Source organism: Miniopterus schreibersii (genome assembly GCF_964146895.1).
Source record: "Miniopterus schreibersii genome assembly, chromosome: 7".
Lineage (NCBI taxonomy): Eukaryota > Metazoa > Chordata > Mammalia > Chiroptera > Miniopteridae > Miniopterus > Miniopterus schreibersii.
Genome location: NC_138108.1, coordinates 21,743,169 through 21,757,303, shown reverse-complemented (window position 1 = coordinate 21,757,303; position 14,135 = coordinate 21,743,169). Strand labels below are relative to the sequence as shown.

At 35.4% G+C, this 14,135-nt stretch overlaps 1 protein-coding gene across 1 annotated transcript in view; it reads left to right on the top strand.

The window, feature by feature from the left end:
• CYP20A1 (cytochrome P450 family 20 subfamily A member 1) overlaps positions 1-14,135 on the top strand; it is a 36,654-nt gene that overhangs the window by 19,858 nt on the left and 2,661 nt on the right. Inside the window, exons 9-11 of the mRNA XM_081142921.1 lie at positions 2,092-2,212; positions 5,604-5,715; positions 7,238-7,302. Coding sequence (XP_080999047.1) covers positions 2,092-2,212; positions 5,604-5,715; positions 7,238-7,302 — 298 coding nt within the window. The remainder of the gene's footprint in view (positions 1-2,091; positions 2,213-5,603; positions 5,716-7,237; positions 7,303-14,135) is intronic.

Here is a 14,135-nt window from a genome sequence, read left to right as displayed (position 1 = left end):
AAACTTTAAAGATTCTCCTCTGCTGGTTATTAGCCTTGAACCAAGGTGCTTACCTCTGCATCTTCTCCTTTTCTAAAATAAGGATTTAGCCATAGATGACCTCCAAGGTATCTCCCAACTATAAAATTGTGTCTTGGTGGTTCAATAGTATTATTAAAGAATATTTGGTGGCTTAAAATCACACTTCTAAGCTATCCCCAGTCATACTTTATTTTTAATAGAGTTCTACAAAAGAACCAATGTTTGAGATTATTAAGCTTATACAGTTATATTAATTATAAGTGGTTATTTAGTCAAGCAAGGTGTACTGAATACAGAGTACCTACTGTATTCAGATCTTTGTGTTAAATCTTTCAGTATTTTAACTGTATAGTTTTGTAAAATTTCATATAACACATATTGTACACCATCTGCACTAGCTTTCATGTCACTTGTTTTTTCCCACTTTTAAATCATTTTTATTTTTCAGTTACAGTTGACATACATTATTAGTTTCAGGTGTATACCCCAGTGATTAGACCTTACGTAACTTACTAAGGGATCATTCTGATAAATATTGACCCTCTGTACCATACATAGTTACTGGAATATTATTGACTGTATTCCCTATGCTGTACTTTACATCCCCACGACTGTTCTGTAGCAGCCAATGTGTACTTCTCAATCCCTTCACATTTCTCACCCATCCCCCAAACCCCTCCACCTGGCAGCTGTCAAATGTTCTCTGTGAGTATGTTTTTGTTCTGCTTGTTCGTTTAGTTTGCGAAACAGAAATTCTGCAGTTCACTCAAAAGCCATAATAAGGAAACATATGCAGGAAAATGTTAAGGACAGGCAGTGACTTATCATGTGCCTTTTTTGAACTCTAGATTTGAGTAAATTATCAAAATAATTGAGGACCAGATAGCTATTGATTTCATTAATAATATTTAGTGCAGAAAGTGAAATATATCTTTTCTAGGCATAGGAATTGGATAATGTGTGAGTTAGGCAAACATTAAAAAAATTTAACTTTGAGGCAAATTTGTGCAGCACTTATTAGCTCAGGAAAAGAGATAATAAGTAGAGGTAGAAATTAGTGAGTGTATTTTAAAACGTTCTTGACATAGAAAAAGTAGAGCTGAGCCAAGCAATTTATATATCTGCATGGTTTAATTCTTTGATTAGTTGTAATCCCAGTGGATTACTAAAGGAAATACAACTACTCTGTTTTCTCTGTTTTATGTTCATCATGTAATTTTCTTACCTTTTCATTTCCACAGTGAATTTAATCCATAAGCCATTTTAACGAAAAGTAAGCCATAAGCTAGTGATTCTCCAGTTTTGGTGTTCATCAAAATAATTGTGGTATTTGTTAGAAGTACTGATGCTTAGATCCTACCATAAACCTACTAAATAAGAATCTGTGGATTTGAGTTTGCCATCAACCAACTCCCAGGTGATTTTTGAGAACCACTGTCCTAAGCAATAAGCAGTCTGAGTTCTTGAGCCAGTATATCCTATTACAAGTAAAAATTTAGAATATTGATTTGTAGGTAAAGCTCCTGCTAACTTTGATTTGTATAAGTCATTTCATTAGGGCTGCCAAGTGAACTGATAAATCAGTTTTTGATTTTTCAAGGTTGAGTGAACCAGACAATCCATCAAAGTTATCAACATTTAACATTCCCCCCTGAAGTTAAGTTTATTATCATTACAGTTTCACCTCATGTATAGTCATGGACATGGACAACAGTGTGGTGATTGCGAGGGGGGTGGAGAGGGGAAGGTGGAAGAGGGAGTAGAGGGGATAAATGGTGACAGAAAAATAAAATAAATTTTTTAAAAACATAGCTTCAATTACTTGCCAGTTTAAGAGAGAAATCTTCCAGGTTGCACTTTCTGTTTTGGGGAGTATTCTTTAAATATTTATGTTTTGTTCAATGAAGTATAAATCCTTTAAACAACCTTGTTTTACTTTTTTGTTTTTGGCAGCATTTATCTTCTATATTATAAAAAAAGGAAAATACAAAAAAATAAGTTTTTTTCTTATTCTGCACCCAAACTATGAGTTAGCTATTTTCATTGTTATTAATATATATTTTCACTTAGTGTGCACCTGGGCAATCTGTTTTTTAACCACCTCAGAAGAAGTGCAGAAAAAACTATATGAAGAGATAGACCAAGTTTTTGGGAAGGGTCCTATTACTCCAGAGAAAATTGAGCAGCTCAGGTAAGAACACATTAAGAGGAGATCATTAAAAGGTAAATTTGAATTGGTTTGACTATCAAATTTAGAGCTAATGCTAACATCTAGGAAAGCTACATATCTTTATAGGACTTAAATCGTTATATTTACGTAAGGTTTTAATAGGTAATTTAATTTACTTTCTAAAACCATATGGTAGCTCTGGGCAAGCTTTACATTAACCTGTATAAAATAGTATCAGTGACGTCAAGTAAGGGGAACATTCACACTTTATTGGTGGGAATGGAAAATGGAACAGTCCTGTAGGAAAACAGTGTGGCAGAACTTATAAAGTTAAACATACCTTTATCATTTGACCCACAATTCTATTCCTAGGCATTCACCCAAGAAAAATACAAACAAATGTCCACACAAATCTGCGTGCAAATGTTCCCAGCAATATTATTTATAATAGCAAAACACTGGAAGCAGTCCACATGTTCATCAACTGGTAAATAAACAAATTGTATTATATCCTTACCATGGAATATTACCAAATAATAAAAAGTAACACAATATAGCATTGAAGTTAACCAAACCTCCCTCATATCACTAATGAGAAGTCTCAGACATTGAGATGGCCACACTGTCCTGGGCTGGCCTCTGAGCAGATAATTCTCACCCTCTGTACAAGTCATTGACTGCATTTCTTAGTGAATTTTATTACTGTGAAGGAAAACTTTATTTCTATCACATCATTTGACACTAAAAATTGTTTAAAAGAACTTAGCAAAACCAAAGCCACAATGATAAACCAATGTATCACTTTTATGCTTGGGGTTTTATTATTTTTGGAACTATTACAAGACTTCTGTTAAACATGTTGAGTGTTAAGAGGAAACAGACTCTTGGCAAATATGGAAAACCAATTGCAGAAAATGTCTCTGCTAGAGCTTCGAGAAACACTAGGGAGGCACAGAGAAGGTTGCCCTCCTCCTTCCCTAACTGCGGAAAACAGACTGAGGAGTTGCCATGAAGAAAAATAAGACTGTTACATTGTTGTCTTTATTTTTATATTTATAGGTAAAAGACCATGAAATGATACTTCTCAATCTACTTATAATGTAGTAGAATACAACATAAAATTACTTTTCTTGAGGCATATCTGATGTAAGGAAAGTAATATTTTTAAAATAAAAAATAACTATCAATATACACAACATGGAAAGTCTCATTATGCTAAGTGAAAGAAGTCAAACACAAAGATTGCCTACAACATGATTTCATTTAGGTGGAATTATAGAAAAGGCAAAACTAGTCTAATAGAAAGCAGATCAGTGCTTGTTTGGGGCAAGGAATGTGGAGGGGATCAGCTACAAAGAGTCCTGAATAAAGGTTTTAGGGTGAGGGAACTGTTCTTGTTCTATGGTTTTGTTTTTAATATGTTTTTATTGATTCTTTATACAGAGAGTAAGGGAGAGGGAGAGATAGAAACATCGACATCAACATTGATCAGCTGCCTCCTGCACGCTCCAGGCCAGGGACTAAGCCTGCAGCAGGGCATGTGCTCTGACCGGAACGGAACCAGGACCTCCTGGTGCCTAGGTTGACGCTCAAACACTGGGCACACCCACCAGGCCTTGTTCTGTGTCTTGCTTGTGGTTGTGGTTACACAATTATATACAATTACTAAAATTCATCAAATTACACAGCTAAAATAAATGAAATTATTTTAGGTTCCACATATAAGTGAAACCAGAAACTAATATCGTGTGTCGACTGTAACTGAAAAATAAAAATTTATTTAAAAAAAATAGATGAATTTGTATGTAAGTAATAATTTAAAAGACTTTTAAAAATAGCAGCTGTGACTGCTTAGGGGATTAAAAGTCTGAGACTGGGTAACAAGCAGCCCTCTCTTGGAACATCTTTCAATCAGAAATGAAGATAGGGATACAGCCATTGGAAAAAACCTCAAAGCATGGATTTCACAGGGAGGCTTCTGGTACAGAGTCTTCAGAATGTTGGAAGTTTTATTTGTTACACTGAATATAACCATCTTTAATTTTAAGAGTAGTACATAGTTGTCTTGTGAAATTTTTATAATACAGAAGTGTATGAAGTAGTAGGGATAGAGGGTACATTCTTTGTAAATGTACCTTTAGGGATAAAAATTGTTAAGTATTTTACTACTTTTCCATTCATATATACATATGTATTTAAAACAAAAAATTTAAAAAACATTAAAAATGCATAACATACACATATAATATACATAACATATAATACATAACATATAACAGGATCCATGAGGTTCTTACAAGGATTAAAAGAGATACTGCCTAGCCCTAGCCAGTTTGGCTCAGTGGTTAGAGCGTTGATCCTTGGAGGGTCCTGGGTTCAATTCCAGCCAAGGGCACATATCTGTGTTGCAGGCTTGATCCCTGCCCAGGTCGGGGGGCAACCAGTCACTCTCTCATGTCCATGTTTCTTTCCCTCCCCCTCCCTTCCACTCTAAAAAGCGATGGAAAAAATATCCTTGAGTGAGGATGAAAAGAAAAGAAATTAAAAAAAAAGATACTGTATAGAAACTATTAACAGAACTGGCTCCTGGCAAGATTTCAATACATTTTAGTTTTATTCTCCTCATTGTGGTGCACACTTAATATTCTTATACTGTATATTAACCAAATTACCCTTCAGAAAGGTTATACCAATTTATACTTCCACCAATTGACTATCAATGTCTTTTTCCCCATTTTTATTAGTCATTCTTTTTCATCTTTGCTGATCTGCCCAGCAAAAAAAATTGCTCTGATATGCAATCTTTCCATTGTTAATGAGGTTGAGTATCATTTCATATGTTTTCAGGCCATTTGTATTTATTTTGTAAATCACTTTTCTATATTCTCTGTCCATATATCTATCTATTGGGGTGTTTGATTATTTCAATTGTGGATTTTTAAAGAGCTTTGATACATTAAGGATAGATTTACTGTCAGTATCTTTCCTAGTTATCTTAATTTTATGTATGATAATTGCAAATATATAAGAAATTTCATAAGCAGGTTGTTTTTCTTTATGGTTTCGTCATTGTGTCAATATTTATATAATTTTTAAGTAGAAAAGTCCTTTACTAAAATTTTAATTAAATCCTTTATAAAAAATAAAGGGCTTTTCTACTCAAAAATTATAAAACTATTGTTTTGAGTTTTCTTTGGTATTTTAAAGGATGTTTTTATTTGTTTAAATCTTTACCCACCTAGACTTTATATACATCTAATATATAACATATCTCCAAACAAAAAAGAATTATCCTGTGACTGTTTCAAATTAGGAAGATTATGAAAGTTGTTGAGTGACATTTTGAAATGTTTCTACATTTCTAACTGCCTCTCCAAAATAAAGATCTTCAAAAAATATTTTTTTGAAACAGATATTGTCGGCAGGTGCTTTGTGAAACTGTTCGGACTGCCAAACTGACCCCAGTTTCTGCCCGGCTTCAAGATGTTGAAGGAAAGGTTGACAAATTCATTATTCCTCGAGAGGTAGGAAACATTTAAGTCACTCAGATACTCTTTTCAACTCTTAGTCTGTATTTTTTACTTTTATTGTTTAAAGTGACCAATAAATGCTACCTATTATTAAATCAAAAACACAATCATATTAAATGACAAAATAATATATGCTTGTTCTAAAGTTCAAAGAAAAGCTTTCTTTCCCATGGGTACTACTGTTAATAGTTTAGTGTGTATTTTTTTCTTTATTTTTTTCCATCACCATTTATCCCCCCTATACCTTGCTACACCTCCACCCACCACCCTCCCCCCCCGAAAATTTTTTTTTTTTTTTAAACCTGAACTTTTTTTTTTTTTTTTTAAATATATCTTTATTGATTTCAGAGAGACTAAAGGAGAGGAAGAGAGAGAGATAGAAACATCAATGATGAGAGAGTCATTGATCGAGCCCACAACCCGGGCATATGCCCTGACCGGGAATTGAACCCGGATCGCCTGGATCCTAGGTTGACGCTCAACCGCTGAGCCACGCCCGGCCGGGCGCCCCCCCCCCCCGAAATTAACACACTGTTGTTCGTGTCCATGAGTTCTTTCTCTTTAGTGTCTATTTTTATAGACCTTTTTCTGTGTATGTATGTTACTCTGGGTGTGTATATACACATATATGTGCATGCATATTGAAAACTGAACTTACATGTGAAAGGTTACTCTATATATTGTTCTTTAATTTTATTCTTTTATTGAGTTTATCATGGCTACTGGCAATTGATCCAGAATCAACTCATTATTTTTAATGGATGTGTAGTATTCCATGTACCATAATTTATTTAAGCAATCCTCATAGATGGAGATTAGATCGATTTTTTTTTTTTTTATTACAAGTTATATACTTGTACAGGTATTGGATTGAGCTGTAGAGATGGAGTTTTTGGGCCAAAGTGCGTATGTACGTTGAATTGAAATTGCTTTCTAAAAGGTAATTTATATTTTTAGGAATAATGTATGGGAAAGCTTTTTGTCTTCATATCCTCACCACCTCGGGATTTATGAATCATACATATTTTGTGAAATTTATATGAAAAATTATCTCATGATTTTAATTTGCTTTTCCCTAATCATTGGAGAGATTGAGCAGCTTTTCATATATAAAAAGTATTTCTTTTGTGAATTATCTGCTTGTAACTCACTGTTCTTTCTAGTGAGCTTATATGTTGTTTTGTGTATTATACAGACTGTCAGTTATATGGCAAATATTTTTTTCTTTCTATTATTTACTCTTACTGGTATTTATGGTATATTTTGTTTTGACTAAATCAGTTTTTAAAATTTTTATATAGTTAAGTCTGTTATTACTTTATGGCTTTTATGACATGCTTAGGGATTCCTTCCCTACTGTAAGATTACAAAATAATAGCCTCAGTTTTCTTCTATTATTTTATATTTTTATTTTGTATTCATTATCTATATTAAAAGATTATTTAGGATGAGTTGGCTTTCTGGGAGTCATTTTGTCTTTGTTAGGTCTTGATTGACTGGAGTAATTTTTTTTCAGACACTTGTTCTTTATGCCCTTGGTGTGGTACTTCAAGATCCCAGTACTTGGCCATCACCATGCAAGTATGAAATATCTGTCACTGTCATTGTGATTATTGATTTATATGTGTTTTCATGTTTTGCATTTCTTTTCTAAATTTTGAGGAGAATTCATTATGTGACAATGATTCATTTATATCTTCTGCTTACTACGTTTTCTTTCATGAATCTGTTGTCTGCTACTCTTTTGTCTCTCCTATTACCACTTCTATCCCAAGATCTATTTAATTACTTGATCTCTACAACTATCCTTTAATTTCAGTTGAATTTTGGAATTCTTCTTATTATTTTTTAAAAAATATATCTTTATTGATTTCAGAGAGAGGAAAGACGAGGGAGAGAGAGAGAGAGAAACATCAATGATGAGAGAGTCATTGATCAAGCCCACAACCTGGGCATGTGCCCTGACCGGGAATCGAACCCTGATCGCCTGGATCCTAGGTCTATGCTCAACCGCTGAGCCACGCCCGGCCAGGCTGGAATTCATTTTTTGGTTAAGTGGTCTCAATTATTAAGTGCTTTAGTAAAATTCAGAAAATTGGTTTTGTATGTATAAGTGCTATGTGTGAGAATGGCGAGGGAGGGAGAAGATGAAGAACAGAGTTGCTTTTGTTTGCCTCCTAGATAGGCATCCAGTAAAATCTTAAGGAAATGGATTAGGATTTACTGCCCTGGAAGAAGGTTATATATTGAGTTGGTTAAGGGTAAAAGAGCTGTGTGAAAAGCAGTGGGGCAGGGCTGGTGGCATGGTTGAAGTCCTAGGAAACCTTCTTCTGGAGGATAAGGGTGGGACATATTAAGTGTTCCTATTATTTTAGTTTTTAATATTATAATGATATTAAAGGAAAGCTATTAAGTGAAATAGCAATCCTTCAAAATATGCTATAAGTAAAAATATAAGTAAATTTTATATTCCAAGTGGCTTTTATAGCAAAACTAAAGCTATGCATTGGTGGATCAGAAAATATAGGATGCAAATTGAAAAATAGTGAAAGGAATATATGCTAAAATGTAGAAATCATTTTTATGGATCAAATGTAATCAAATTTAGGAGATGTCAGTAGTGATGTTGTATGCTAAGGAAAAGCTTTCTGAAGTTGGGCACCTCCTTACCCATCTCTTTTGGAAAGTCCAGAGATTCTTTCTTTTCAGCACCTTGAGATGATTCTTGAGAGACAGTTCACACTAATGAAAATGTACAGAGGACTGAGATAGACCTTGTGGAGACAATTAATTAATTACAGTTTAAATATATTTGTCACACAGAGGAGAATGAAGAGATTGACTTTTTTTTACTAAACTTAATGTTCTTGAGGTCAGTGTGGATGTTGCATCTCTCTTTATGGCTGAGTAGTTTTCTCCTGTATGGCTCTACCAGAGTTTGTTCAACCTTTCACCCACTGAAGGACATTTGGGTTGTTTCTAGTATTTTGCTATTATGAATGAAGTTTCTATGATCATTTGTGTATAGGTTTTTTTGTGAACATAGGATTTCATTTCTTTGGGATAAATGCCCAAGAATATAATTGCTGAATTGTGTGGAAACTGCTAGGCTGTTCTTCAGAGATTCTCACCAGTTGTGTTTGAGAGGTTCAATTTCTCTGCAGCCTCAATAGCATTAACTATTGTCACTTTTTAATTTTAGTTCTAATAGGTATGTGGTGATAATTTTGTTGTGCTTTTTATACGTTTTCTTTTTGAGTAACTGACTTTAACTTATTCTCCCTACAGAAAAATGTCTAGCTATGCTTTATTTACAAAAATGCATAGATGTGCATTATTACTGTTACAATATTGGCAGTGTTTCAGAGCAAGAAACCCTGGGTCAAATTCTATGATTTAAATGGATAATAATGTCAGTATTACACTATACCAAATGATGAAATATTATCAACTTAAAAAACCAAACTAAAATAAAATTCTCATTTGAAAAGAATGAAGGCAAACATCAAAAACCCCAGTATGGACTGGGACAAGATGGTGACATAGCAGGCTCCTGAATTTCCCTCTTCCCCAGATATACTGAATGTGCAGCTATACATGAGCAATTCCTTCTTAGAGAAGTCCAGAAACTGAGTGACTTCTACACACTGGGCAAATGAGAAAATACCCACAATGAAACAAGTAGGACAGGCTGAGACACACTCTTGCTAAGTCCCACCCCAGCACAGAGCCATACAATTAGGAGGGAACCCCCAACTCCCAGCTTTTGTCTGAGGGAAAGGGTTTGGACCATACATTTAGTGCCTCAACTTGGAAGACTCCCACCTATGAGAGATGGGCTCCCAAAGACCTGGCTCTGAAAGCCATCAGGGCTTGTGTTCATATGTCCCACAGGACTGTAGCAAATGGGCAAGCAGGGTTTTTTTGTGTTTTTTTTTAACCACTATTTATTTATTTATTTGTTTTATTTTTATTGTTGGCATTATTACAGATGTTCCCATTTCCCCCCCTTGCCCTCCTCCACCCAGCCTCCAGCCCCCTTCCCACTGGCTGTCACCACCTGGGAGCTCCATGAGAGCGCAAGCATTTAACCACTGTTACTTCAGGGCTTAGTGCAGAGGGCAAAGGCAGACGTCCATCTCCCAGTCTTTCCCTGGAAGGAGGCTGACTGCATACTTTACAGGCTGCTGCCTGAGAGTCCAGCTTCTAATTAGCATACATCTAGTTACTGGCGGTGATCTTCCCCCAAGCCTGAAGGAGCCAGTGGGCACCTTCTTCCTCTGGCCCACTCCAGCAGTAAGTAAAACTAAGTCGCCAGCATCTCCTTTGTGCTCACATACAGTTCATAGCTGCCATCTGAGGGTCATTCCCCAAATCACCTGGCTCTGATATCTACCGGGGTTTGTGTTCATGAGTCCCACAGTTCTACAGCAAACAAAGCAGCAGTTGTTAATGGGCATGCAGGTACTTGCTGAGTTTCGCCCCCAAGGTTCATGCAGAGGGAACAAACAGGCGAAATGGCCATCTCCCAGGCTTTCTCTGGAAGAGATTAGACTACATACCTTACAAGCTGCTGGCTGAGGGTCTCGCCTCTAATTACTACACATCTAGGTGCTGACTGTGATCTTCCCCCAGCTTGAAATAGCAGGTGGGCACTTCTGCTGCCTTCTTGCTCCAACAATAATGCCAACTTGTCGGTATCTCCCAGGAAGGAGCTTGTCGCACTTCTAGCAGTCCAGCTTTTATGGCTGCCACCCGAGGGGGCCTCCATCGTCTAGCTGTGATAGCCATTGGTACTTGCAGTCATGAGTCCCACAAGACTATAGAAAACAAAGAAACAGTTTTTAAATGGGTACAGGAGGGTCCCCATTGCTGTACCCCTAGGTTCCACACAGAGAACAGACAAAAGTTCCTGTCTCCCAATTTCTCCTTGGAAGCAGTTTGACTGCATACTTTCTCAGCTGCTGCTTGACAGTCCAGAATCAGGCTGCATGTAGGTGCTGACTGTCACCTTTTCCTTTTAGACCCAGGATCTGGCACACCTTCAACTATTAGGAGCCACTAAAAACAAAGACAGCAACTTGAATAATCACAAAAGTGTGAAAGGCAATCAGGAGCTCAGGCTGTGCTAATTAATGGGGTTTATCTCCTACACAAGACTGCTGTCAAGACTGGAAGAGATCGTTATCTCAAGAGAAGAAATCAACACAGAGGGTCATGGAAATGAAAAACAAAGGAATATGTTCCAAACAATAGAGCAAGATAAATCTGCAGAAACTGATCTTAAGGAAATGGATATAAGTGATTGACACAATAGAGAATTCAATATAACAGTCATAATGATGCTCACAGAGGCCAGGAGAGCAATGCATGAACAAAGTGAGGATTTCAACAAAGACAGAAAATATTAAAAATACCAAACAATTATCAGTTCTCTGATGATTGGTGATGTTGAGCTTCTGTTGATATGTCTGTTGGCCATTTGTATGTACTCTTTGGAGAAGTGTCTAATCAGGTCCTCTGCCAATTTTTTAATTGGATTTTTTTTTTGGTGTTGAGTTTTATGAGTTCTTTATAAATTTTGGATATTAACCCCTTCTCAGATGTATCATTGGCGAATATATTCTCCCATTTAGTACATTGTCTTTTTGTTCTGTTGGTTTGTACAAGACCTTTTTAGTTTGATGTAGTCCCCCATTTGCTTATTTTTTCTTTTGTTTCCCTTGCCCAAGGAGATATATCAGAAAAAATATTGTTAAGAGAAATGTCAGATACTTTACTGTCTATGTTTTCTTCTAGGAGTTTTATGGTTTTGAGCCTTACATTTAAGTCTTTAATCCATTTTGAATTTATTCTTGTATGTGGTTAAAGAAGGTGGTGTAGCTTCATTTTTTTGCATGTATCTGTCCAGTTTTCCCAACACCATTTATTGAATAGGCTCTTTACCCCATTGGACGCTCTTGCCTCCTTTGTCAGATATTAATTCACCAAATAGGTGTGGGTTTATATCTGGGCTCTCTATTCTGTTCCATTGAGCTATATACCTGTTTTCATGCCAGTACCATGCTGTTTTGAATATTTGTACTGTAGTTAGATATCAGGTAGTATGATACCTCCACCTTAATTTTCTTTCTCATGATTGCTGTGGTTATTTGGGGTCTTTTGTGTTTCAATATAAATTTTTGGATCATTTGTTACAAGTTCTATGAAAAACAACATTGGTATTTTGATAGAAATTCTGTTTAATGTATAGATAACTTTGGGTAGTATGGACATTTTAATAATGTTTATTCTGCCCTGGCCATTGTGGTTCAGTTGGTTGGAGCATTGTCCCATATACCAAAAGGTGGCAGGTTCGAGTCCCGGTCAGGGCACATACCCAGGTTTTGGGTTTGATCCCCTGTTGGGGCACACGCAGGAGGCAACTGATTGATGTTTCTCTCTCACATCAATGTTTCTGTCTCCCCCTCTCTCTTTTTACTTCCTCTAAGATCAGTAATAATAATAATAATAATAATAATAATAATAATTTTTATTCTTCCTATTCATGGGCACAATATATGCTTCCACTTATTTGTATCTTCCGTAGTTTTTTTTCAATGTCTTATAATTTTCTGAGTACAGGTCTTTTACCTCCTTGGTTAAATTTATTCCTAGGTATTTTTGAATGCAGTTGTAAATGGGATTGTTTTTTAATTTCTCTTTCTGATAGTTTATTATTGGTGTATAAAAAGCAACTGATTTCTAAATATTTATTTTCTATCCTGCTATTTTAATGAATTCATTTATCAGTTCTAGTAGTTTTTTGGTGGAATCTTTAGGGTTCTCTATATACAGTATCATGTCATCTGTAAATAATGACAGGTTACTTCTTCCTTTCCAATTTGAATGCCTTTTATTTCCTCTTCTTGTCTTATTGCTGTGGCTAGGACTTCCAGCACTATGTTGAATAAGAGTGGTGAAAGTGGACATCCCTGTCTTGTTTTGTTCCTGATCTTAAGGGAAATGCTTTTAGATCCCTGTTGAGTATGATGTTGGCTGTGGATTTGTCATGTATGTCCTTTATCATGTTGAGGAATGTTTCCTCTATTCCCACTTTGCTGAGAGTTTTTGTCCTAAATGGGTGCTGGATTTTGTTAAATGCTTTTTCTGCATCTGTTGATATGATATGAATTTTTTTTTTAAAGCCTCACCCCAGTATATGTTTTTTATTGATTTTAGAGAGAGAGGAAGGGAGAGAGAAACATCGATATGAGAGAGAAACATCAATCAGTTGCCTCCCTCTTGGACACACCCCAAATGGAGACTGAACCCACAATCTCGGTATGTGCCCTGACCAGTAATTGAACCCACAACCTTTTGGTGTATGGGACAATGCTCCAATCAGCTGAGCCACCCACCTGTACATGATGATATGGTTTTTACCACTCATTTTGTTTATGTGGTGCATCACATTAATTCATTTGTGGATATTTAACCAGTTATGCATTCCAGGAATAAATCCCGCTCGATCATGGTGTATGATCTTTTTCATGTATTGCTGAATTCGGTATGCTAATACTTTGTTGAGGATTTTAGCATCTTTGTTCATTAGGGATATTGGCATATACTTTTTTTCTTTGTAGTATCTTTATCTGATTTTGGAATTAGGGTAACGCTGGCCTCGTAAAATGAGCTTGGGAGTCTTCCCTCATTTTGAATTTTTTGGAATAGTTTGAGGATAGGTGTTAGTTCTTTAAATGTTTGGTAAAATTCACCAGTAAAGCCATCCTGTCTAGGACTTTTGTTTCTTGGGAGGTTTTTGATTACTGCTTCTATTTTGTTTATTGTAATCAGTCTATTCAGGTTTCGTTTCTTCTTGATTCAGTCTTGGAAGGTTTATGTTTCTAGAAATTTATCCATTTCTTCCAGATTGCCCAATTTGTTGGCATACAATTGTTCATAATATTGTCTTATAATCCTTTGTATTTCTGTGGTGTCAGTTGTTATTTCTCTTTCATTTTTTATTTTATTTATTAGGGTCTTCTCTCTTCTTGTTGATTCTGGTTAAATGTTTATCAATTTTGTTGATCTTTTCAAAGAAATACTTGTTTTTGAGACGAAATTTTATGCTCCATAATGGGTGGTTTATTTGTTTTGTTTTAATATATCCATTTTCTGCAGTTTTTTACAGGGTGAAATTCTGTACAAGTAAAAAAAAACCTTAGCTTCTTCATTTCCTTTACTTATTAGTAAGTCTTGGTGTAATATAATTGATGAATATAAGTTTAAGTATGATGTCTCCAATTTTAAGAAATAAATTTAATTGATGAGGCAATGTAGAATACCTTGCATATTGGTTACAGATATTTTGAACACTCTCAAATTTAAGTATTTATTATGTGATTTTATATGACTTATTCTTATATCTCATA